The sequence below is a fragment of the Netta rufina genome (assembly GCF_964035555.1).
Source record: "Netta rufina genome assembly, chromosome: 4".
In the NCBI taxonomy this organism is placed as follows: Eukaryota; Metazoa; Chordata; class Aves; order Anseriformes; family Anatidae; genus Netta; species Netta rufina.
Genome location: NC_140127.1, coordinates 46,993,808 through 47,020,394, shown reverse-complemented (window position 1 = coordinate 47,020,394; position 26,587 = coordinate 46,993,808). Strand labels below are relative to the sequence as shown.

General features: G+C 44.4%; 1 protein-coding gene across 4 annotated transcripts; it reads left to right on the top strand.

Moving 5' to 3' along the window:
- Nucleotides 1-500: 500 nt before the first annotated feature.
- On the top strand, nt 501-25,958 carry G3BP2 (G3BP stress granule assembly factor 2). Of its 4 annotated transcripts, none has more exons than XM_084286466.1 (13): nt 528-607; nt 1,254-1,317; nt 7,675-7,793; nt 11,937-12,018; nt 12,921-13,094; nt 14,026-14,116; nt 14,915-15,017; nt 16,946-17,126; nt 18,088-18,186; nt 22,549-22,651; nt 23,794-23,922; nt 24,124-24,242; nt 25,240-25,958. In XM_084286466.1, exons 3-13 carry the CDS (start codon nt 7,699-7,701, stop codon nt 25,510-25,512), a joined length of 1,449 nt encoding a protein of 482 aa, XP_084142592.1. In that variant the 5' UTR covers nt 528-607; nt 1,254-1,317; nt 7,675-7,698; the 3' UTR covers nt 25,513-25,958. The 4 variants fall into 4 exon arrangements, with proteins under 4 accessions (XP_084142589.1, XP_084142590.1, XP_084142592.1 ...); XM_084286465.1 differs by having other exon boundaries at nt 540-607; nt 1,229-1,317; XM_084286463.1 differs by lacking the exon at nt 1,254-1,317 and having other exon boundaries at nt 501-607.
- Nucleotides 25,959-26,587: the final 629 nt, after the last annotated feature.

The following is a 26,587-nucleotide window of genomic DNA, read 5'->3' as shown; positions in this document are numbered from 1 at the left end:
GAAAGAAAGAGAAACGGTAAGAACACGAGAAATGTCCCTAAGTAGAGGTTCAAAACATTAAAAAAAAAAAAAAAGAGGAATTATAACACGAGCAGTGTCCCTAACCACAACCCTTCTGGGTGCCGCAGAGGTTGAGCAGCGCCCCTGCCCCCCCGTATAAGCCCAGCGGGCCGAGGGGCGCCGTTACCCCAAACATTCCCCCCTCACACCCCGCCTCAGGGCAGCGCTGCGGGGGGCACCGGGGCTGCAGCCCCACAGCCCGGGGGGCTCTGAGGGGAGCGGGGCAGGCCCCAACGGTCACCAACGGCCGCCCTCGCGCCGCCAACCGCCGCTCTCCCCCCCCCCCCCACTACGTCACCGCCGGGGATTGGCGGGGCCGTGCAGCCCGGCGCACGCGCAGCCGCCCCCTCCCCTCCGGTGACGCACGCGCGCAGCGCCCAGGCCCGCGCGCACGGGAGCCCCGGCCTGCCCCGCCCGGCCCGGCCCCTCCCCTCCCCCCCCCGCCCGGCCGTGCCGCCGCCGCCGCCGCCGCCCCGCTCCCGTCAGCGCCCAGCAGGCCCCGGGCGGGACCCGCAGCCCGCCCCCAGCGCCGAGCCCCTGCCCGCGGGTGAGCGCGGCCGTTACGGGGTGAGGGGGGGTGGGGGGGTAACGGTTGTAACGGTCGCGGCGCTGAGGGGAGAGGGGGAGCGGCGGCGGCGGAGGGGGACGGGGAGGGGGCTGCGCGCCCTCAGCTCGGCGGGGGAGCCCTGAGGGGAGCCCTGAGGGGGCCGCTGAGGCACCGGGGCCTCCGTGCGCGGCCCCCCGAGGGCTGCGGGGAGACGGCGGTACGGAAACGCCGCCCGGAGCCGGGCCTGGGCGTGCGCTGCGCTGCGCTGCTCTGCCCGGCCGGTGGCACCCCTAACGGGGCTGGGGCTGGGGCTGGGGCTGGGGCTGGGCAGGAGGCCTGGCTGCCCGCACACAGGGGCTGCTCCCAGCCCCTCTCGTTTCGCTGCTGCTCCTCCGAGCACCCCGGTAAAGGTCACTGCAGCCCCAGCCCGGGGGCACAGGAGCAGACCCCGGCCAAGCTTTTAGCTGCCTGGGGCCCGGAGCTTTGTGCCCAGCGGCGCTGCGTGAAAGAACTGACACAGCAGAGGGTGAGGGAAGATGAGATGATGGCTCGCTTCCAAGCAGGAAGATTGGCTTCATTTTGTAGCGTTCCTGATTGCGGTCTCCTCTGTGGCTTTGGCAGTTCCTGAGCCCTCTGTGCCTTGTAGGTGCTGCAAGTTCAGTGTGCAAGCGTTCTGCTGGGTTGCAGAAAGAAGCGTGAAGACGCCAAAGGTATTTTTGATCCGTTGAGAAATGGAGTCCGTTATTTTGTTTGTAAATCAATTCTTGTGCAGGTAGGCTACTTACGTGTAACCAGTGCGCTTAAAGCCAGCTCGGTGCTCTTTGACCTGTGATCTGATGGAGGAGTACAAGGGGAAAGATGATTTCCCTTAATAAGCTTTTCTTTCTAATGTAAAGCACATCTTCTATCTCAGGGTTTTCTCATTTCTCTTATGGGTAGCTTTAATTAGGGAGCAGTAGCAGAAGGAGATCGGTGACCAACTTAGTGGGATGGTTTCGCTGCAGTGTCGGCCACGCTGCCCTACTCGGTGCTGTGTGGCAGTCATCAAGTGAAGTAACATGGAGCAAGCTCTCTGATGTACACGTGAGTCCCTAACAGGAGGACAGCTGCGTTATCACAGCGTTCTGACCGGGTATGGCTTTGTCAGCTTGCCTTCTTACCTGAGAAGGTGTTATTGCTGACAAACCAGCGTTGTTTTAGAAGTTCATTTGTCATTACCAACACATTGTGTGTTCATTGTGTGTAAGTATGCCTGCAGGGCCATATCTGCATCAGGAAAGCTTTCTCATTCCTGCGGGAACATCCTGCTCCCAAACTTGTTCTGGACTCTTGTAGCTTGGGTTCAAGAGACGTAATCCCTGTTTACCATTTGAAATGTTCTTATAATATTCTAATTGGCAGATTTTGGCTCGCTGTGGAGAAGTATGATCTGTATCATGAATTTTTCATTAGCAGAATAAAATCTTCTGTGATAGTGAAGCTTAAACTGGAGAGAAAACGGAATGAGCCGACCAATCTACTTATCCGCTGGTGTCCTTATGGATAAAATGTTTTTCTGCATGGAACTGAGGTTTCAAATTATGCATCTACAGCCACACTTAAAGAGTATCTTACAGTGCTGAAAACATGCTGAGGAAACAGCATCTTAACACTCAGTGTTGGATTTGATTTTTCCTTCTCATTGTAGCAGTTGTGACACTGGATGTCATTCCTTTTGAGAGTATTTGACAAACGAAGAAGTGCTTTGCAATTTAGGGAGCACGTGAAAGGACTAACGTGTCAGACTAATTGGTGTATCTGCAGAGAGCCCAGAAAAAAGGCACCAAACCTGGCACTGGATGGCAGCACCCAGGGAGACGCAGCGTGGTTTCCCCACAAAGGTGGTGCCGCTGCCTGTGATTCCTGGGGCTGTCGTGCAGGTGGGTGTCAGCTCCTGGAGGACACAGCTCAGCTACCCAAGTGCTGGTCCCCTGTGGTACTCACGCACCTAAAGTACATGGGGCTGCTAAGCTCTTCTCAAGAAAAAAAAAAACAACACACTACCACAGAACAGCTTGATTGGAAAGAACTGTACGTTGTGCCTTGGGGCTCGGCCAATTCAGATGGGATTGGATTAGGTAAAGGAGATCATAAAGTAATGTGATTCTCTGAGATTACGCGGGTTTGCTGGCCCTCACTTGCAGACAGAGGATGATCTGAGCACTTACCTTGCAGAGCACGAACAAAAGAAGGTGGTTTCGGTAAGGAACTGGGTTGCTGGGGACTTTCACTTGCTCTTTCAGTATTTTTCCGGTGTAGTTGCTGCTTGTTTCCATCGAGCCCAGATACCTACTAGCCTCACAGGGCTTTTATTGCAGATGCCCCAGCTTGCACTGTGAGCTGCAGTTTGCTTCTGGAGCCCGATTCAACGTGTTACAGTAGTAGGATCTCACGTGGATCCCAGTAGCAAGCACACCTTTGTAAGGCAGTATTTGGCCTTGACATGAGCTGCAGGAGCCTGGATTTAAGAACAAACCATGCTGTGGCAGGTTGGTGTGAAACTGTAGCTTGGTAGCCAGGTGCCTGTAGTCATGGAAGAACTGCTGTAGTCACAGTTTGGAGGATGAGACTTCCATGTCAATAAACCAAAAAAAAAAAAAAATCAATAATTTCTCTAAGGGAATAACAGAAAACTTGCATTTATTTTGGGGGAAAAAAAAAAGGTTTCACTAATGTGAGAGATCTCACGTGAGCAAGATGCATGCTGGTGGACATTTTGACTACCCAGCACTTGGTGGCCTTCAGTATTTGAGAAGCAATCGCTGCTGCCTTCCTGCACCGACTGGTGAGTGAGTGGTAGGTCTGTTGATTTCCACCACTCACCCCCCCCCCAGGAAGTGTTAACAAACACAGTTTAATAAAGGCAAGTTTTGTGTCTAAAGAAGATTGCAGGCTGAATGAATTTGCACACTATTAATTCAGTGTGCATTGGAGAAATTATTGCAGCAGTAGATACCCGGGTGTTTGAGCACAATAGTCCCAGTGTCAGCTGTGTCTCCATCTTTTATCGCTGAATACTTTCATCTAGTTGCAAAGGCTAACTCCCTTTGGTTGTCATGGCTGACATTTGCTATCCTAGGCCATCAAAAGATACTTTTTTGCAGAGCTGACCCAAGTCTGTAATAATCTTGTACCTGAAATTAACCAAATGTAGCTTTGGTGCTGTCACAAAGTTACTCTAACATTGCTGGTCATTTCAGCGCTATCCTGCAGTTGCTTTTCAAAAGAAAACCTCCTTTCTGTTTTTGTTCATTTGCTTATCTTCACGTGCAAATAACAGTTCGTCTCTGTGGTAACTCTCTGTTTGCTTTTGTTTTCTTGCAAAGAGAGCACGGACATAACAGGAGTTTTTCAAGATAGGGCTTGGTTGTTTGAGGTAACGGTGCCGAGCCTGTCTGGTCCTGTCTGCAGACAAGCAGTGATTGCACGAGCGTTCATGCGACTTCATCTGGGTAGCTCATGCCTTTCCTCAGTTTATGGCATGGAAAGGGGTCCTTTAGCACAACAGTTGTGCTGTCAAGAAACCAGCAGACAAATTTTTGTAATTCCTGGTGTTGCCAACACTGTTTCAGTGTTTTCTTTTTGGCTAGTACATTCTCTAGTGCCTCCAGCGCTAAGTTCTCATTAAGACGCTTTCCCAAAGACAGCTCGGGCTAATCTAAAAATGTTGTTCGTTTTATTCGAGTGAGAAAAACGCTCAGATTGCTTCTTAGCTGTCATTCCTCAACTCGCGAGTACATACATACCTATGAAAACTGGAAAAAGAGCTTTTATACAGTGTATATCTGTGGGCCTTCCATCAGTGCCCAGCAAAACATGGAGATAACCATGGGTTTTAAGTTATTTAAACAGTTTTCATCCGTTTTTAACTGTTTAAATCGTTGGTACAGATCCGCAATTGCCTTCGCTGGCAATTTAGCTATTGTTGGAAATTTGGCAAGTTAAGTTTTGGGTTAAATTTCCCTTGGGCATTCACTCTAAAACCCTCAGGCCTGCTTAGACTTGGGCTTGGAGGAGGCGTAGTACTAATTGGGACATGTGGAGATTGAAATCTTTTGAAAAAATGGAAAGCAAGCAGTACCTGCATTTTTATTTTACTGCCTTATCATGACTTGGAGACCTGAATGCTTCGTAAAGCCTTTGGCAGTTTGGTGGGGATGTCTGAAGAGGTGGTACAGGAAATAACACTGAGACAGCTGAAGAGTTGTAGTGAGACATCCTGTAAAATACCAGCATCCTGTGATGTAAACCAGTCATGCTGTCACTTGAACCATGGACAGAGGGGGACTGCACCCATCTTGTTTGGGATGTAGACCCAGTTCTCCCCCAGGTTGTCAGGGAAGAATTGGCTCGGTGTGATCATTGCATATTTGCCTTTCTCAGATCTTCTGAAAGGTTTCGGTGGCCTTTCCTGAAATAGCACAGCTTCCAATGAAGAAAAGATCTAGTGTGATCTGATGTCGTGTAATGACTTGTCACAGATTATTATGTTTTGTACCCAGAGGCATTTTCAGTGTTCCTTGTGGTATGCCAACAATTTGTTAACATATGTACTTTGCCTAATGCTATATTCATAAGAATGTGTGCTGCCTGTGATCTGCTTTTTAGCAGGTTCTGCTTAAAAAAAAGGGAAAAGTTACAAAGCTCTGTCCTTGTGGGCTCTGACAAATGCTTGTGGTGATTATTGTTCCGTGTTCATCACCTGCTGCGGATCAGGGCAGCAGCAAAACTTGTGTACGTACAGAAATCACTCTTTTAAGGTTGGTTTCTCAATAAGATTCCTGCATGTGTGCTGTTGCTGTAGGATGAGTCAGGTCAGGAAGATCCTTGAGCTGTTAAGATTTTGTTTATTTGGAGGATCCAGCCCTGGACATGGGCAAGGCTCAAGTTGTTGGCGTCCCATAGCATTTAAGCTGATGTTTTTTAGATCTGATGATCAAAATGGCTTCTGACCGGGATCGCTGTGAGTCTTGGCTAATGCTGTGCTCCAGAGTCTTGGAAGTTTATAACTGAGATTTTGGATAAGCCTAAATAAGTTTTCTGCTTCCTTTTCTCCTGGTTTGAAATTTGTATTTCAGGCTTTGCCTACTGCCTTGCCTGCACGTTTGTAAGGCCGCTCCTTTGGGTGTGATTCCTGCCAAATGGCATTTGGTAATGGATCTTGGTGTTGCCTTGTGGCTCTGCTGGAGAGCTTGAGGTTATTTTGACAGTCCGTTACAAGTAAACTTCTTGAGCTAAGTATAGTTTTTATTTTATGTTTTTGTTTGTTTGTTTTGTTGTTGTTTTTCATCAGTTCCCTGTTGATGGAGGATATGGTGTGTTTGTGGTGGCGCTCCCATGTACGTTACCTTTAATTCCAGGCTCTTCTGAGCTGAAGTGAACTTGCAAATTTCCCCATGTGCATTTTGTCCTGGCCAGCTGTGACTGGGAGCAGTCCTTTGTATTGTCCCTTGGGCTTAGGTTATTTTGATAACAAAGCAGAAATCTCATTTTAGGATTATCTCCAAGTTCAAAAATCTGATCGCTTGGTCATTTTTGCCTGCTGTCCTGCCTGCAGGTTTGCTTTCTGAAAGACAGAAAGTAGGCAAAGCTTTCCTTCAGCAGCTGGGGGCGATCTCATGGGGGACTTGAGGCACCCTAATGTGAGCCCATGAGTAAGAACTGACCGCACTGTCAGCGTCTGAAGGTTGTACTCAGTGGTACAAAGTCCAGCACAGTACCAAACGTTTCTCCAGGGGCAACGCTGGGGCTGTTCAGCACCTTGCTGGTGATGTGCATGACGGGCTGCAGTGATCCACAGCAAATTTTTGGAGGGATAGGCTGGGGAAGGTGGCTGACAGTAGCGTCAGGAAGTTCAGTAAGGGGAAATGACCGAGTCCTAAATGCAGATGGAAAAACTCCAGGGACAAGTCAAGGCTGGGAGATGACTGGTTAAGAAGCAGCTTTATAGAAACAGACTTTGGTGTCCTGGCAGAAGAGCTGAGCTCGAGTCAGCGCGCTAATCTCGCGGTGATGAAGGGCGATGGCATTACGGGCAGGGTGAGCAGAGGTGATTTGTCCTTTCCAGTTGCCCTTCGCAACATCCAGACTCATCCAGGACAGGAAAGGAGCCGATGGGTCAGAATGGGGCTGGCCTAGGACCACCAGGACTGCTGGGGCTGGAGCACCCGGAGACAGGAGACTCAGAGGGCTGGGGAACAGAGACCGGGCTGATATATGACTGCTGCTTTCAGCTACTTGCTGGGAGGATGTGGAGCTGTGCTTCTCCCAGTTGGACCATGTTAAAATAACGGCCAGCTTGTCCAAATTGCAAGCACAAGTTGCATATTGCAAACGCGTAAATACTTGCGCAGAACTTGTTTGAACAGCCAAGGTGACACAAAGAGGTTGTTCTGTGCTCAGGGGGTTGAAGCAGGTGACCTCCAGACGTCCTTTCCAACCTAAATTATTTTTTCTGAACCTAAGGCTTTGGTCATCTCTGCGATGTATTGGTTTCCCTTCCTAGTCTTCATGGAGTGTGAATCCAGCCTATGGATTCACAACTTCATTCCAAATTCACAGTATCAGTGCTACCTTCTTTGTACTACGTATGTGTCAGGAGCTTTTTGAAGCGGATCTGCTTTGAGATAAAGAAATGTTACTGGCTGACTTAAGAAAATGTGTTCATGTTCATTTTGTAGTGTTCTTGGTCTTAGATTTTTAGTTTGTCTTCAGTTTATTGCCAAAATGTTAAATAAATAGTGCTAGACACTTAAAAGTATCGTTTTGGGGCAGGGGGTGGGAAGTGCTTGTTTTATAAGGGACTTAGCAAGAATTGATGTGTTAGTGCCGTTCCCTCTTAGTCAAAATAGGATGTGAACTGACAGACATCTTTTTATTCAAAGGGAGGTCAGGGTGAGTTAAGTTCCTGAATTAAGTTCCCGTTCATATAGTTGTTTCACTTCTAATTTTATTATGCTCATCCTTTTATGAGGAAGATGTGATACACAGCCTTCTTTTCAAACTAACACAAATATTTTTAATTACAGCATTCGACACTGTGTACCAAAGAAATGGTGATGGAGAAGCCAAGTCCCCTGCTCGTAGGGCGGGAGTTCGTGAGACAGTACTACACTCTTCTAAATAAAGCCCCTGACTTCTTGCACAGGTAATGCTCTCACACTGAAGTACCTCATCTTTTGGAACAAAAGTGCGTACTCTTCATCAGAAATGAGATACTCAGAATTTCTGAGTGTGGCAGGAAAATGACCTGGTTAACCTCTGGGCTTTTAGAAAAGAATTCATCTTAAAAAACTCTTCAGGCTCTAGAACCAAATGTGGCCAATGTTTACAAGGTATTTCCTTTATGAAAGAGAGAGCTATTTCTTAACTGATGTGATGGTAACGTGGACATATTGCAGAAATAGTTTTATAAGAAGATAGGAAAGGAAAGAGCATGGCAGAGGAGGCACTTGTGTGTAGCACCTAAGATGAGCACAATAATAATTTCAGGATACCGTATATTTTATATTGCCTCTGGGGAGTTTTTATCCAGATCCTGATTGGAGATATAAAAGTTAGGGCCCAGACAAGGTAGGTGACCAGTTCAGTAGTTTTATTTACCTGTGTCCACTGTTTAAGCAGTACCCTGGATGTGTTCCTTCCTATTTTTTCTTATGACATTTTTCATTGGCTACATGCAGTTTGTCACTTAAGATTTTGCATTTCCACATCTGGACTTAGAGCAGCACTGACTTGTAAGAACTAACATTGAAAGTAGTGTTTCAGGTGTTGGTTGTGTTCGGTTTTGTTCCTTTTTCTTTTTTCTTTTTTCTCTTTAAGCAATCACTGCTTGGATTGCTCTTGTCTCGGAACTTGACATAAGGTTGATGGTGAAAAATTGAGCTGTTTGAGAACAAGTTGGAGCTCCCTGACAGCTAGCTTAATATTTCAGTCTTTTGAATGATGTCTCTTTTCACCTGTAGCTTTGAGGTGGGGAAAATGAACTGGTTTTGTCTTAAGTGAATGAAGTGCTGTAGAACCATGTTTGTTCTGTGTTTCAATTTAGATTTTAAGGTGTGGGGTTGTCCAAGCAGTGGATATTGGGCTTTCCTTATCTGCGTTGCCAAGTCTTACAGAAATCATTAGTAGCATTTTCAGTAATGGCAGATTTTTTTTCCCTGTTGCTGAAATTTCAACAAAATGGTTGGATCAGATCAACACCTGGACAGACATGTCCATGTCACACATTGATACCTGATACACTAACTTGCTGCTTGCTCTTAGCAAGGATTGCGTTCCTTATGTACATGTCTTTTCTGGGTGATTTCCCCAAACGGCCTGCAAAAGCACCTTGGAAAGCCGAAGGAAAGCCAAAGTTGGTAAGACAGCTTTCTTGGGAAGTGTGCTGTCATTTTACCTCAATTCCCAGAAAGTGTTTGCATAACCAAAGGGACAGAGAATTATCATGTAAGGGATGATTAGGCTGTGCTTTGCAGCTTAACACCAGAGGTAGAACTCTCACCATTGTACAGTGAGGTTGCCTTTTCCTTTTTGTGACATTTCTGTTTCGGTGGCAGTTGAACGTTGGGTAAATCACCCATGCCTCAAACATGGTGTTGAAAATAATCTTTGATTTTGTTCACAAGAGCGTTTACCTGTAATGATAGTGATTATAACCTTGGCTGGACATGGAGGGGAGTAGATGTGTGTTTTGATTTAAAAAGCAAAATACTGCTGCTTTGTTTCTTTCCTAGCTGCTTCAAAGAAAAGCAGGCAGCTGTTCCAGGCTGGCCTTCCCTCTGCTTCCCCTTCGTATTACAACAGTAATTCTGTTCCATCGATATTAACGTGTGCTATGAGAGCATTATGGAGCTGGTGTTCCCAGTACATTGGGGATGTTTCCACTTTGGGGTGACACAAAATTGGCAGAAGGCTACATATGAAGTAAAAATGTGTCTGTGGAGACATGTAGCATGTTGAGGGTGACTTGGGTGCTTTACAGAAGGCAGTAGGGTAGGCAGTACTCCCAGCCCTCTGTCTCAAGCTGCACTCTAAAAGTTCTGAAATGCGGCTCGCCAAATTGTGCTGTGTGTTTGGTACGTTGAGTGGGAACGGGCAATTCCGTAGCCTCCAATTGTCCATAGAGCCCTTTTATCACAGGCTCTCAACCAAGAACTCGACAGAATTTTTCCTCTCGTTTAAAGTTGAGGGGCTGCGGGTGACTGGCTGGTTACCTGCTGCCTGGAGTGACCCTGCTGAGGCTGGGGAGCTGCAGTGGCAGCCATCCTACAAGCTACGCTGTGTCTGAGCACTATCCTCTGTTCATTTGAAAGGTGACACGAGTGTCACCAAAAACAGCATTTGTGAAATTTCTCTTAAACACTTCTGCACAGATTGTCCTAGAGGTTTGATCTGGTTTGGGTGAACAAGTTAGCTAGCTGTTTGTTGTCCCTTTTTCAGGGCTGCATGGGTGGCTGCTCCTGTCCAGCAAGGCTTGGATAGGGAGGTCATTTATTTTTGTGTTCTTTGGCTGTATGTTGTGTCTGAGTGGGGCTCTTCTGAGAGAGCATCTTATCTACGATCTTTCTCTTGCTGTTAGTCTAAACAACGATTTGTTCACTGCCACAGAAAGGTTTTGGAGTCAGGGCTTCCCAGAGCTTGATGTCAGAAGAAAAAGGATTTATTCTTGCAGTGAGTAAGGGAGTTTGGCAGCAAGTGGTAATGTGCTTGGTTTATCCTACTAAAAGCTTGAGAAACGCACCAAGTCCTGTCATTATTCTTTATCCAGAGCTTATCCACAGGTTTTGAGTATGAAGAGATAGGTTCACCCTCCAAATGGGTTTTAGTCAGTGTAGTTGCCATGCCTGGCATGCTTCAGATGAATTTGTGTGGCTTTACTGGCTTCTTAACTTAAAGTGGATATTTCCATGTAACTAGGGACACAGTGGGTGCTCTTTTCCTAATTTGCAGATCCTGCTCATGTTTTCTGCCACCAGAGATTGTGAACAGTTTGTTAAAAGCAAGTTAAAACTCCTGGTCTCCCTCTGAAAGCACTTGGTAGGATGTGCTGCCTGTCAGAGGGCTTGCTTCGAAATTTAAAGAGTTGGTAGATCTTTTCCCATCGGTTTGCGAGCTGGTGCCACAGAACTTTTGTTTGTCTTTGCTGTTGGAAAGTGCTAGAGCACGCTCAGCAATTGGGTTATGCAGCTGGTACCAAAGAAAATAGTCAAATATTTCCCAGAATTCTTTCTGGACACTAAGGACATCATGGGAGTTAAAATCTTGGATGGGTATATTCAAGCAACTAGAATTGGAAGGAGTTTCTTGGTTTAGTGGGATAAACCAAGAAATGGCAAATGCCCAAGTTCAAGTGTTTAATTCCGTATTTTAACATAGCCTGTGTGCTGGCTTGTTTGGCTAGGTAGAAACAGTCCGTATGCTTTCTGTTCTGTGTGAGAACGGGCTGGTCGAAACACTTCAAGGAAGTGATATTTCATATATAAAGTATAGGGGTGGGTCATAGTGGTATCCTGTAGAGAGAGGTGAAGTACAGGAATTGAGACCTCCTGGCAGTCATTGCCATGGTAAGGCTTCCTTCTAAATAAGAAAGGTGTAACATGATGTTTTTGCCATATCTTTTGCTATTTTGCCTTATTTTGCTACTTATGTAATTTTACAGAAGCTGTTAAACATTTGTCACATGCTTTAAAAGCTGGCAATAAATATTCAAAACAGAACTTAGACTGTTCTAGGCTCAAAATTTGTTCAATTGTGGTGCCTAAAAGAATTTATTCTTCTCTAATGCCTCAGAGTTCGGTAATGAGCTCTTTGGCCATTGATTCTGAGAAATGTGAAGTGTAAAATTGCAGCCATGTGTACCGGAGAGATGGGATGGATGGGCAGGTGGGGTGGCTGGTCTGCATAGGCAGCAGCCAGGTCAGAAGTCCTCAGTGCTGCCAGAAGTGTTGAAGAAGACCAGGGTCCAGAGCAGAGGTTGTTCCTTCCCAGGGTCACGTGTTGGGGTGGGTGTGACTAACCCAGGCAGGTGACTTCAGTTTTGGGGGAGCCTCTAGCTGAAACAGCCACCTTGACCAGAGTGGGCAAGCTGCACTTCTGAATGTTCATCTTCTTTGTTTCTGTAGCCTTGGAGCCTGCGACATAGTGGGTGTGTCTTGAATCATTGTTTGCCCTGACATTCCTACTGCCTTGAGCTCTGTAATTTGTGGCTAAAACACTTGTTGGATTTTGTTTTTTTTTGTTTGTTTGTTTTTTCATTGGCATGAATTTCATTACATCTCTTCACTTGCAGGTTTTATGGCAGGAACTCTTCTTACGTCCATGGAGGACTGGATGCCAGTGGGAAACCGCAGGAAGCAGTGTACGGTCAAGCTGTGCGTATCCAAACTGGTCCTGAAGTCCTCACTAACGTGCAGAGCTTAATGTATACATTGGTCATTTTCTGTAATCAGTTAGTTGGACTTGCTTACCTGGGCAATAGTGTATTCTGGTACTGTCTCCTCTTCAGAGGCCTAAATGTTCTTGGTAGTTGATGCTGTTACTGTGGGTTGCGTTTGATAGATCAGCTTTGCATCTGGACTGCAGAAATGATATTTAGGGTGGGAAACAAAATCAAGAGGACCTGTTAGACTAGCCCTCTAGGTGTATTGTGTTTCAGTTAGACATGGTTTCTGGGTGAAAGGACTTTGATCTCGGGGAATTAAATTGAAATCTGTATGGTACCAAATTCTTCTCTGGGTGGATGTGTCTTGTAATGGAAGATAACTTCAGAAGAAACAAACTAAGTCCAGAAAAAGCATTTCTTTTTGCTGTGGCTGTAGCTTTTTATCAAAATGTCTGCCATCTAGGAGCATCTGTCCATGTGGTGGCTGCATCTTTGAGCAATGTTGGTTTGAGCCCAGACCAGGTTTTGTTGCTTCTCTTTTCAGCAGCAGAACCTGGTTTGGCAGTAGGAATATCATGATGGTGCAGATGTTACTCACTGCTGTGATGTTTGGGTACTTGATAGATGCATAGAGGTGTGTTTTGTTTGTTTGTTTTTTTGGGGGGGGGAGGAAGGCAGGAAGGAGGGTTGTTTGTTCTTTTTTTTTTTTCTTTTCGCTCTAAGCACAAAATCACATGAGCTCATGTAGATTCCTCACAGTGAAAGATGGTTCAGGGTTCCTGTATTTGCCTTTGTGCTTCAACGGGCTGCTTTTTGATGTTAACAGACACATTACAGCTTCTCAATAGGTACAGAACTCAATGTAGTTAATATGTAACTGTCTGCTTCTAGGAGATACACAAGAAAGTGATGTCACTACAGTTCAGTGAGTGCCACACCAAGATCCGTCATGTGGATGCTCACGCTACTCTGAGCGATGGGGTGGTTGTGCAAGTTATGGGGGAGCTGTCGAACAATGGGCAGCCGATGAGGAAGTTCATGCAGACTTTTGTACTTGCTCCAGAAGTAAGTATCAGCAAGATTGTTTTTAACTTCTAAGAGCAGTGATGAAAAACTGGCCTGTGAGCACAAACTGCCATACCGGGACAGAAGATACTGTCGGGCTTTTAAAGCTTAGCCCAGAGGCTATTGTTAAATAATAAATAAATAATAAATAATGCCCACCAAACCATTCTGTGATTATGTGCGTGCAGAGGAATGAGTGTATGGGACCTGTCCTGAGCTTTTTTAGATTTGAGTTATTGTAGTAGTAATGCAAATACAAATTGAAGCTTGCTTTTTGCAACTGCTATTTGCACAAGTGAAAAAATACTGGTCAGCTCTGCAGATCATGTCTCCAGCGTAGTTCTGTACTTGATTAAAGTTTGCTGTCACATGTAAGCATGTCACTGCTTTGCAAGTTACTGCTCAAATTCAGTTCTGAGTGAGAGCAGAGCTGTGTTGTGATAGTCACTTCTATTATTTTTTTTTCCTACATCCTTCCCCTTTTTCATCACAAACTATTGTGTGGCTGGTTGATCATTCATGTTTTAGAACCTTGTTGATTTGCTTCATTGTTTTTCTGTGCAGCAGTTTAAGCATACAGTCACCCTGTGGAATTTCATTCCTTTTTTTTTATTAAAAGGCTTTAGCAGTACAGAAAATTCCACAGGTGACTTGATGAGATGGAGGGGCTTACCTTTAGGCAGTACCTATGACTGTTGTGAATTAGCAAAGTGTTACTTTCTGCTTGAAATACTGTTTTTAATTTGGACAGAAGTTACCATTCAGTCGTTAGCTTAAAGAAAAAGTGTCACTTGGAAAATGCCATTACGAAATAATCCTATTCCAAAATGTTGGCATGTATCCCCAAAGCTTAGACCTTTCATCCATAGGAGTTGCTGACTGCTAAAATATTGTATACGCAAAAAAAAAACCGCATGTTGCTCTTTTACAGGGGTCTGTTCCAAACAAGTTCTATGTACATAACGATATCTTCAGGTACGAAGATGAGGTATTTGGAGATTCAGAAGGAGAACTTGATGAAGGTGAGAAGAGCTGTACTTGTGGTGTTAATTTTGTGCTGTTCTATCCATCCAGTACCTTCAGGGACTAAACTGGCTTAGGGCAGGTGAGGCTTGGTACAGAACAGAAATAGTGAGTAATAACGCTTTGCTGCAGCTCAGTTTCATTCAATAGACTTGGTTTCTCTGCTCAATCAGATTTGTAGGTACAGTGCTCTGAATAAAATTTAACTGGCCTTTCACTCTGAGCTGTCTTTCTCTTTTATGTCATCATCACATTGAGTAGTTCATTTCAATCCGTTGGCTGAACTTGGCTTTATTGTTCTGGATGGGTTTTTTCCCACCTTGTCCACTGAGCCCAAGAGAGTACAACTGGAATGTATGTATGTGTGCATTCTGAAGCTGGAATTTCTATTATCTCAATAGAATAAAATGGAACAAAACACCTTAGGTAAATCATTGCTCTTCTATTTGAGGTTTATCTTCTTAGTTTTAGGAACTGTGATTTAAGAGCTAATAATACAGTGTTTCTCTTTTACTGCCAGCATATGAAAACCATCTGCTGTTTTAAAGATCCTTAAACCCTCCTCCCAGAACTTCTTAGCAGCAGTATGTCATTAGTGTCTCCTTTTTGTGGAAACAATAAGAAACGAAGCCTCTTGAAAGAACAGAAGGGTCTTCCATCTCTCCTTGCAGCTAATTCTTGCCTTATTTTGTTGATGAAGCGTTCCTTTGTTTACTACTAGTTAAACATGCTTGTATTTTAAGTGCGACTTGCATATGCTTGCAGAGGTGTTCAAGGAATTTTTTCTCTTGTGTCAGAGTCTGAAGAAGAGGTGGAGGAGGAGCAGGAGGAAAGACAACCATCTCCTGAACCGGTGCAAGAAAATGCAAGCAGCACTTACTATGAAAACCACCCTGTAACGTAAGATGTCCATGTTATTATGTGGCAGTGCTTTTTTAAGGAAAAACTACATTTAAACTGGTGTGCTGTGATCTATGTATGCTATGTTAACATTATTTTTTAAACATTGGATATCAAATGGAGAGAGGAAGTAGTGGATGTTCTCATGTTTGCTGGTTGTTTTCACTTCTAGTTACAAATGTGAGGTGAAAAGGTAGTAAATACATTTATGCATGTGCTTAGTGTAGTTTTCATCATGTAAAATGTAATGTACTTTTCATCTATTGAACCAAAAAACAGCAGCCTGAGGGGATCCTGGGAGTCTCTGAGGGAGACAGACAGGAGGTGTACACCTGCCCCTGCTGATGCCCAGCAGTCCCACCGAGGTCCCTACATGGGGTAGTAGCTGACCCAGCTGCTCACCTGCAGGACAGAGGGCTTGACTGCCTGCAAGAGGAAAGGGAATGGACCCTCATCTTGGCTCAAAGCAGACTGCCCCTGACACCCCCGGTGCCACCAACCCCCACAGTGTCCCTGGGTAATAGATTCAAGGCTCTTGGGCAGGAAAAGGAAAAGGTTGAGGGTCTGGATGGCAATCAGAACCCAGAAAGCAACCCTGAGAAGCATGTCAAGGTTGGGGGAAGTACCAAGCATAGGGAGTGGGGCGGGGCAGGGCACTGCATCAAAACCAGTGCCCCCAAAAAAGGGCGGAGAGTCTTAGTGATTGGAGACCCCTTGCTGGGGTCCCTTCCAACCCCTACAATTCTGTGATTCTGTGATTAAACTAAAATAGTGAGTTGGTGGTACAATGGAATTTATATAAACAGATGACTTAACAAAAGGGTGGTTAATGATATATTAGTCCTCAAATTTAGCTGGCACTTAAATCTGAGAGGAAAAATGAATTTTTGAGAAGTTGCTGTACAGTTGTACTGGAATAATAGGCTTCTGCCCTGAGTGTCTTAAAATCTAAACAAGACAAGAAAAAAAGAAGTTTCCTTATGTTTTTATGTGAAAAATATTTTTTGTTATGGTTTGAACTGCTTTTTTCAAAAGTTAGGTATGTGTTTCAGACAAGCAGAACTGACTGACTGGATTCCTTATTCAAAAAATATGTATGTTTATGAAATTATTAGAGGATGTCCATTAAGTGCATCAGCAGTAATGCTACTTTGCTGCTGCTGATGTAGTGCTTTTCATGAGAAATCTTATGGGAGAATGGGATCTGCTGAAATTTTGGCAGTGGCTTCTTCAAGATTCTGCGGGGAGTGTTTGAGGCTTTAAAGAGCTACGCCAGGTCTTATCCTTAGGTTACTGTGCCAATTGGAAAGAGCTTAAAAATGCAATAGTCATTATTTAGGCATATGGTAACCCGTGGCTGGAGCTGCATGGGCAGAAGTATGTGGAATTTGGTAAACTTTGGGGGTGACTGAACAGAGAAGTGAATAACTTCAGGCCCCTTATGTTTCGTGTACACAGAGTGGAGAAGGTACATGTAAATTTCAATAAGTAAGACTTGGAGCTGCTTCTGTAATGAACTTTTATGGCACTTCTGTAAATAAGCTGCTGATAGCCTTCCAAAATCAGCTTCATTTCTGTGAATAGCTTAATCTTCTGCTGGTCTCTCATTGTGCTGCTTTTCCTTTTTTAGGAGCAGCAGCTCTTGAGTTTAGTATATATTCCTTTCAGGGCTTATATGTCTGTGTAATTTTCAGATTCTTTGCAGAGAAAAGTATAATGTCTTCACTTCAGCAAAAATAAAATGTGATTTAGTATGCAGCTACAGGGGTACAGCTTAACTTCTCACAGTATCATATATGTAGGTACCATATGGTCGCAACTGGAAACCAAATAATTTTCAAACCAGTCATTACCATAGTATAACTGAGAAACAGCCATAAAATGTGAACCAATTGAAAAGCTGCATAAAATGCATTTGATTATTGTAGCAATGGAATAGAGGAGGCACTGGAAGAATCGTCTCACGAACCTGAGCCAGAATTGGAATCTGAAACAAAACCTGAGGAACTGAAAGCTGAAGCAGAAGAAAAGACCCTTGAGGAGTTAGAAGAGAAGTCTCCTTCTCCACCTCCTGTAGAACCTGTTTCATTACCACAAGAACCACCAAAGGTTAGTTACAAGCCGTATTTGTGCTTCTAGGTGCAGGTGGTAAACCAGGAGTCTTGGTGTTGAACTTAGTCTTTTCGAGTGGCCAGACTGGTATCTCTTTTCAGGGTCATGCTGTATGAACAGCTAGGCTTGAAGCTTGAACTTGTGAAATTTCACCGAAAAAAAGAATGTTATTTTTCAGTGTTGCTCATTACCTATTGTAAATGCAATGTTTGCAGAGTGTGCGTGTGGTTTTATGCATGTGTCAAACTTTTTAAATGTGGAGTTAAGATACGTTTTTAAAAAAAAAAAAAAAAACTCAGGAAATGGAAACCACTGCTCTTCCTAGGGGAAAATAAATAAATAAATAAATAAATAAAAACACAATGCATGGACACTTGGAAAATTACAGTATAGGTCTAAAAACAGTATGAGGGCTTTGACTGTCTCCTTTAGAGGCAGGCTGCCTGTTCCAAAAAACACCATGAATGCCACGCGTCGTCTGGTGTGGTAACACGTAGGGAGTTTGACAGAGATGGGAGGAATGGATGAAAGCTGGAGAGAGGTTGTTTTCCAGCTCCAGTATCAGTCTCCCGTATCTTTCCAATTCTGTTTCTCTTTTGCATTTTTACCTCTTAACTCCTGGCACTCACTTTGTTCTGTTGCGCAGAGGACGCTTCACGCAGCAGGGTTTTCAGTCCTAGGTTTGGTTTCATGATGGAAAGCAGTGATCTGGGGATGCTGAGGGAACCACGCTCACCCAAGTAGCAGTAGCGAGTATGGTACACCACCTGCTACATGCTGACGAGTTCATAGACAACTACAACTGCAAATCCTTCTGTATCCTCGTTGTAATGCTAGCACAAATGTTATTTAACAGTCAGATGTGAACCAAAAGTGTATTTTCAGCGGACAAATTTCCCTGTAGGATTGTCAGTGGTTTGCCATGATTAGTAGCCTAGGTTTGTTGCATTTCCTGCAGGCTTTCTCTTGGGCTTCAGTGACCAGTAAAAACCTGCCTCCTAGTGGTACTGTTTCTTCCTCTGGAATTCCACCCCATGTTAAAGCACCAGTCTCACAGGTAACCCATCTGTGAACACCTTGGATTGTCTCATTACTTGTGCAAACTGCTTCAGTTTTTAAATTAACAGATCAATTTGTTTGACTTACGTTGCACAAATGAATTGTGTCTTAAATGTTACTGCACTCACCTTCTTTTTGCAAGTGAAGGCACGTACACTTACCTGGTGTAACTTTGGGTGATGGTAATTTTAAAAACTGCTGATGTGGAATCAGGAAATGACTACTGATATTTTGACCTATCTTACTGGGATATGGTTTGGTTTATGAGGAGAGAAAAAAACCACTTCCCCTGTGTGACAGTAGTTTCCTAAAGAATGTGTAGAAGGGGGAATTTCTTCTGGCAGAAGTGCCCCAGCAGTAAAGGGGATTACATCAATTTTTGAGTACAAGCAAGTTTGCCTTGAAAGGGTCACATCTACAGAAGTATTTTGGACTCCATTATCCATTTACAATTACTTTGTCACAGAACCCTGTACCAACTTATGACTGTGTGAGGAATGGAAGGATTCACATTTCCTGGCTGGGACAATGCTGTCTTCCCATTCCTAGGCTGACTGGGGGAGGAGGGCAAAGAGGACAGACAGTTTGACCGGGTGATAGCTCATGTTCCACACATGCCAAGCTGGTGCAAGATGGCCTGAGATTCTGAATTCAGCCTCCTCTATGCCTACCAAACCCCCTCAATATAAAAAATAGGTGCTTTAATCTTTTCTACTGATGCCATATTCCAGAAGTACTGGATGTTGTGAGTACCTCATGTCCACCTTTTTACAAAGACTGCCATTTCAGTAGAGCAGCTGGGTTATTGCAGCTGCTGTTTTTGCACTGATTTCCTTTTTTTTTTTTTTTTTTTAACCGACAGAGGAATCTGTCTAGGATTGCCCTTCAGCTAAGTGCATGTGTAACAAAACAACAGCAGAAAACCAGGAAACATTCCTTGTGTGGTGTTGCTTCTGGTCTTACCGCTGTTGTGGAAATCAGATAATGGCTATGTGATGGGTTGGGAAACTCATCTGTTTTCATCAGCTTCAACAGGGCTTTGAGTTATTCAGGTGGTATTTGAGCAGTAAAACTCTTTGTTCTAGTACAAAATAGATTTTCCTTAAGCAAAACCAAAAACCAGCTTTGTTTTGTAATGATGATTTATTTAAAGAAGCGAGGCTGGATTTTTGTTACATGACTGCAAGTAGCATTTAAAATTATCCATGCAGGAGAGTCATAGAACACAGCTTATAGACGTCCCCTTAAACTCACATGTTGCCTCTGCAGCTCGTCATGCTCTTTACCTCTTAGATTACTTGTGCTGTGGTTTCATGTTTAAGTAGTTCTGCATGGAATTTTCTGAAGTAGGAAGAGCCTACGCTTGGCTCTTCTGGAGACAGAATTAATCTGTTCCTAGCTCCTTAGTTTGCGTTCTTTTCAGACAAGGTGTTCAGAAAGCTGGTGGAAAAGATGTCAAGAATTTCTGCAAGGGGTTAGTAATCAGGGGCAGCCTTGTCCCATTCTGTCCGATTCCTTGACATTGGATACTGTGCATGTAAATGAGGGCAGAAGATGGCACCAGTGGATGAGTGACTCCATTGGGTGCTGTTCGAACCAGCAGCAGTGATGCTACAAAGCAGCCAATAATTGCCCTTTTCATTCTTTTCCCCAACATCACCTCAGTTTGCCCTCATAAATCAAGTTGAAAATCAAGCCCCTGTGGTATAAAGTCAGAACCCCTTGAAGGACTGTGCATGTACTCATTTGGAGGTGATCCAGCTGCAGTTTGTTCACACCTGTGAGGCCAAACAGCTCAGCATTCCTCGCTCCTGTTTCTGTAGTCATGTTGAGAAGCTGATGGGGAATGATGCCTGCCCGCACTGATCAACTGGACCTTCCCTTAGAGCATTTTTGGGTAGTCAGACTCTGTCACTGGCTGTCCTGGAGGTGCCAGGGGGTGGAGGTAGGCAGGGTGCTCCTCGGCTTCTGTCTTTTGACATGGAAATGGTGAGTTAGGGAAGGATCTGTTTATGGAAGATGCGTTCCTTCAACTCCTGAAATCTCTTGGGATTCTGGATAGATTTTCTGCAGAGGGGGTTGTGTGTTAGACATAGCCACACGTAAATCCCATGTATTTTAAGGCAGACTCAGGTTTTATGGACTTGAGTCTAAGAGGACAAGGAACTGAAAGCTGTTTTATTGTTTCATGCTTCAGGTGCTTTGGGCATTTTTAGATCTGTAATGCCCTTGTGAAGGTGACTGAGTGCCTCTTAGTGGGTTTCATGGACCACATTTACCTCAGGCAGGGTGGTAGCAGTTGTGTGGTATGCATCTAAGCTAGTCGCTGGTAATTAGGTGAGACGATCTGCTTATTTTCTTGGTTTTGTTTCATTTTGGGTTTTTTGTTGGTTTGCCTTGCTAGTAGGTTGTTTGTGTGCATGTGTTTCCACCGTGGGAGGCATCGCACTGTAGAGAAGCTTTTAAAGCACGTAAGATTGCAAAACCAGACACGTACCAGCCTCTGGAGTCTCCTGTTCTCTCGCTCTTCCTTCCCCATCCTCCTGTCCCTTGGGAATGATCACTTCCAAAGTTTGTGAGTGAAGGCTGACCTGTGGTTGGTTTTGCTGTGGTTGCCAGTAGCATTGCTGTAGCATCAAGAGGCTGCTTTCCCTTCCACTGTGAGCTCCAGAAGAGAGTGGGGACAACATCTTCTTTTCCTTAATTGTTCTCTATGCCCCAGTAGGCTGAGGTTTGTGGCATACTTGGCTCCTGGGCTTGAGAACTCCTTTAGTCCTGCTTGTCTGCTAAAAATCCTTACTCTGTGGCTTCCACTCCAGTGTCTGTGCTGTCTGCAGTCAGCTGCTTTTTGGTTTGGAAATGGCAGCCCATAACAGGCCTCTTGTGATGCTGACGTTAATGACAGTAGTTTGGGGGAGCACAGTTTTGCAGCAGTGTTTTCCCCTTGAGCAGCACCAGAGAACTCTGCAAAAATGGGTGGTGCTGATTAGGGAGCAGCTAGTGAGGTCAGCTGGTGGGCTGGGAGAGAGAATGAGTGTGGTAGGTGAGAGGGTGAGCGGAGGGCAAAGCAAGCGGGTAGAAGTTACCCATTTCTTGGGATTTAGCAGAAGGACATGAGGGATTTAGCAAGTGTTTTGCTATGGGTGGCGGCAGGAAGGAGTGTTGAAGTCTGATAGTGTTAAGTCTCTAAGAAGTCATGGTCTGAAGGCCTCGAGTTTTTCTTCTGAAGTACAATTCTTCATGCAGTAAAAATGTGTGAGTAAAAGATGCCAGGGGAGCTCCAGTGACCCACCAGGAGGTCTGATGAAGGAATGCTTTCTGTAGGAGACAAAGCTGATTTTTCCAGTTTATTCTTAGAGCTGAAAAACACTGTAGAAACATAAGGATAAGATAATGCCTAGCTAGGTGAAGCATGAGTGATACGAGGGCTGAAACGCTGATTTGGTGCCGAATAGCAGGGTGTTTCTTGTAAAACATCGTCTCTTTACCCTGTGAGCTTCTCTGACTGTAACTGGCAGTTGTCTCAAGTCCTCAAGGAAAATAAGGGAGATGTTTAACATCAGCTCCTTTTCTGTAGTAGTCTGGGCCTGTAGCCATTGGCCTTGTAGTTAACCTTCCTCAGAAGCTCGTGTTCATCTCCGTGTTCCTAAGGATGCGTTTGTTTTTCCAAGATAAGCACCCCGTGCAGCAGCAGCTGCTCCACTGTCCTGCAGAAGATGGAATTTGAAACATGTTATACGTTGCGTCAGTAGCCAGCAGGCTACATAGAAATATTTTTGTTGCTTTTGTCTTTTGCAAATTATCTTTACAAGCAGTATTTGGTTGCAAAAGTTTGAATGTATGTTTCCTAGTCCCTGAGAATTTTAAGGGTGTATTTTGTGGTTTTATTATATCAGAAATAGCATAATTTGAAAGGCTTTTTTTGTTTTGTTTTGTTCTCTTTCTTTTGGGCTACCTCCTAATCCATGAAGTTGGAGCTTGGCATGAGGAAGCTTTATTCAATCCATCTATTTCAGTCAGGTCGAGGGATTCTTCAATTATGGGGCGTCGGGGTCTCAATGCCTGGTCAAACATGGAAAATAAACTTTAGCCATGCTATGGGGAGACGTTCTGATGGAGAGATGCTTGCTTTGCACCTCTTAGCAGAGATTATTAACACTGCAGTCCTGGATTGGTACAGAGGAATTTAAAGAAATGAAAAAATGTATTCCCAAACATGTTTACATGGATGTGTATCTTGCAGAGTTTGTGTTGTGCATGCCACTTACCTGTGTCTTGTGTTGTTGTTTTATTTTTTGTTGTTTCACTAGGCCTGTTCTTTAAGACACGGTATTTAACAATGTGTGTTCTCCTGTTTCAGCCAAGAGTTGAAACTAAACCTGAAGCTCAGTCTCAGCCTCCTCGTGTACGTGAGCAGCGCCCAAGGGAAAGACCAGGTTTTCCACCCCGAGGACCTCGGCCAGGTAACGTGGGACAGCTTCTATGTCTGTTTGGGGCCAGTCATGAGAGGCATCTCCTTCAGGGATCTGGCCTGCAGCTGTGTTGTATTTGGCTGATAATAAACTGTCCATTCCCACTATCTTCAACTAGAAATGGGGAAAACGGTTCCCTGTCCAAGTCGGTGATGAATTGATGCAAAGATTAGGCATTAATTCCAGTCCTCTGTGTTGATGAATTCTTTTTTAAGTCAGGCCACTCACTTACGTGCCTGAACACCTTTTATGCAGCTCGATACAATTCTGAAAAGGTAGTCTGCACATAGGATGTGTTTTGTTTTTTTTTCCCCATGTTATCTAATTTTGCTGAACTTCGAAAGTGAGAGGTCTTAAATGGCTGTTGTTGTGGCCTGCGCTACTCTTTGTTTTGGAGTAAAACTTTTCCACCATCTCAACCTCAGTCAGCTAATAATTTTAGATGCATTTTTCCATCTTGTATAGTCTCAAATGGTGAGCAATCTTACCTTCTTAAGAAAACCATTTAAGCAAGCTAGTAAGCTTTTTGTAAATGGGGAAATGGAGAAAAGGGGTACATATGACCCCTGTCATATCTGAGGTCCAGAAGGGGTGACAGTGTGCTGTTGTGACACTGCAAGGCAGGAAATGGTTTAGTAGGGAGATACCAGGAAAGATTTTCATCTGGTACAGTGCTAAATAAACTTCAGCTGAGTGTGGGAGAACGTAAGGAACTCTGGCTTTTGTTTGGGACAAAATGGTGGAAGATGAAAGACAGAAAAGGTGACTGGCAAACACAATTTTTAATGAGTACAAAAATACAGATACTGTTGTTAGGTTAAGGAAGTGATGAAGAAGTGATTTAAATCCAAATATTAAAAAAAAAAAAAATCAACCTACATTATAATAACTAGAAACTCCTTTTGAGCATGATTGCAGATACAACAGGAACATGACAGAATTATTAGGACTATGTAAAGAGGAAGGTAGTATCCCTCCCCCCCCCGTCATCCATGGTAAACAGGAGTTGGAGAGCTTGAAGGTACAGAAGTGTTTGAGCGTGTGTGCCTGGTGCTTGTGCACATTTATGTGTTTGTTGGAGTCCACACAGAACTCTAACCTTGGTGGCTCTCCCTTCTTTCTGTTCCCGGTAGGGAGAGGGGACATGGAGCAGAACGAGTCGGATAATCGTCGAATAATTCGCTATCCGGACAGTCACCAGCTCTTTGTTGGGAACTTGCCGCATGATATAGATGAGAGTGAACTGAAAGAGTTCTTCATGAGTAAGTAGCAATTTCAGCTGCAGAGACAAAGGAGAAAAACAAATGCTTGTCCTGTGTTGAAAAGACATGTAGCACTCGCTGTGGCCACACGGGGGAACTCTACGTGACGTAACCCCACGAGTGTTACCTGAGAAGCAGGAGAGGTAGCGGATCTGACACTGTAAGTTTTGGTAACGTGGCTTTTCCCTTTTGCTTTCACAGGTTTCGGAAATGTGGTAGAACTTCGCATAAATACTAAAGGAGTGGGAGGAAAACTGCCTAATTTTGGTTTTGTGGTATTTGATGACTCTGAGCCGGTCCAGAGAATTTTGGTTGCAAAAGTAAGTATTAATTACTGAACATCCATTGAAGGATGCCCTAAAACTCACGTAGTTAGGCCTATTTAGGCCAGGCTCAACATCAGGAAGAGGTTCTTCACCAAGAGGGTGGTCGCACACTGGAACAGGCTCCCCAGTGAAGTAGTCACTGCATCAAGCCTGTCTGAATTTAAAAAGCAATTGGACTGTACACTTAGTCACATGGTCTAAACTTTTGGGTAGACCTGTGCGGTGCCAGGAGTTGGGCTCGATGATCCTTATGGGTCCCTTCCAACTTGGGATATTCTATGATTCTATGATTCTATTCTAGTTCATGCCACTGTTATTTCTGACATTCATTCATAAACACGAGTTGTAAGAAAAACAGGCACTCCATATGAATAGTTTGGGCCTACTCAGTCTGTCAAGAGTGCTCTGTGGCTTACGTGAGCTGTGCCAGCGTTCCCCCAGCCGTGTCGTACTGAATTCAGGGATTTTACCTCGCACTTAAATACCACATGGAACCGAATACTTACTGTTAGAGACCCCTGTAAGCTGAAAGCTCAGCATGTGAATTTTTGAAGGGCATCTTGAGGACATGTAAATTCTGTGTCCTGGGGCTGAGAGAAAGGAGCCAAGTTATTTGCAGCTGTGACTTGAGGAATTGGAGAGGAGAAAACAGCCACTGCCATTTCTAGTATGCAAGTCAGACCTGGTGGAGCAGTTCTTCAGGAACTTAAGCTTTGAAGCAGAAAGGTTAAAGACAACCCCTGCCTGTATTAAGGAAGATATTTTAATTCTTTGCATGCCAGATGAATTAAAAAATGCTGTTCCATTGACTGCAGGCAGTTAGGGCTAATGCTGTGTGTCGCAGGGAACTGTTAGCAGTTAGTTTTTGTGTCTGACTTGTAAGTGAAGGTAGCCTGAGGCGTGCAGCGAATGCTGTGTTTTCATACGCGTTGTACAAATGGACTTTGTGAAATGGTGACTAACGTGTGCCTTGAAAACTCTTCCCTATAAGCCTATTATGTTCCGGGGTGAGGTGCGCTTGAACGTAGAAGAGAAAAAAACAAGAGCTGCTCGTGAAAGAGAGACCAGAGGCGGAGGCGATGATCGTAGGGATATTCGGCGCAATGATAGAGGCCCTGGGGGTCCCCGTGGAATAGTGGGTGGTGGCATGATGCGAGACCGGGACGGAAGAGGACCCCCGCCGAGAGGTGGCATGGCACAGAAACTCGGCTCTGGACGAGGAACCGGGCAAATGGAAGGCCGCTTCACAGGACAGCGTCGCTGAAATCTCCACTGTGGGCAGACAGTCTTGGCAGTGGTACATTATCCATCGTGTTTGCATTCTTGTTAATTTTTTTTGGCTTTGGAATGTGACACAGCCCTTCTGATCATTTCTTTGATGTGAAAGCATCCTTTGGTTTCCGGTTTAAATTGAGGTGGACGTTCTTTCCCCAGTTTCACAACAGAAGTCATGCTGTTAATTTATAAATGTAGACTTGGAGAATTGAGGACTGGAAAATTAAAAAAAAAAAAAAAAAAAGACCAGTAAACTATCTGCAACAAAAGTGAACTGAAGGACATGCCCAATAGAATTCAGGTCCTTGCAGTCAAAAACCCTCTGCTGCACATTTTGTGTAAGTGTTACTGTTTCTGCCTGTTACTGTTGGAAACACAAATAGTGCAATTTGTGCAATTGGAGAAGCTTGCCTTTTTTTTTTTCTTTTTTTTTTTTTTTTTAGAACACTTGGCTCCAAACAAACTCGTGTTTACGCACTCATCAAAATGCACTAATGGGTACTCTGAACTCATTTATATTGACATCTGCAGGAGGCATCGGAGGAAAAAAAAAAACCCTTCATCCTCTTATTCAGACAGAATAGCTTGTGAAACGATGCGGGCATCTGATCTGCTTGCTGTGACCAACATATGTACACACACAAACCTTAACAAGACTACAAGTTTATTCCAGAAGGAATCCATTTAGCTGTAAACTAAACAGAACCCAGAGTTTCCAAGTCGTAGTCCCGAGTACTAAGCAAGTTTGATAGCTCACGTCAGATTTTTCTATCTGCCCCTCTTCAGTACAGGGATGGCTGCTCAACACACTCCTTCCCCTTTCCCCTTCAATAAGCATTGTACAGTGAAAACTGTCTTGACTGTATTTGAGTTCTCTGGTAATGTAATAAGCATGATGGTGCCTTCTATGAATACATCATTCCAGTCTTGCTGGTGATTTTGTACAGTATAGTGTATGAATTACTGTGCTGCAAAGCCAATCGGCTGCAAAGCATTTAAAAGAAATCATTGAAAATTGTATTAAAAATTGCAGTATCTTTCAATCAGTAAACGTTGCTAAAATT

Coding starts and splice junctions, on each gene's coding strand:
- G3BP2 (XM_084286463.1), top strand. CDS start 7,699: ATGGTGATGGAGAAGCCAAGTCCCCTGCTCGTAGGGCGGGAGTTCGTG. Junction 17,127..18,087: donor TACCACAAGAACCACCAAAG/GTTAGTTACAAG, acceptor CATTTCCTGCAG/GCTTTCTCTTGGGCTTCAGT. Junction 18,187..22,548: donor TTAAAGCACCAGTCTCACAG/GTAACCCATCTG, acceptor CTCCTGTTTCAG/CCAAGAGTTGAAACTAAACC.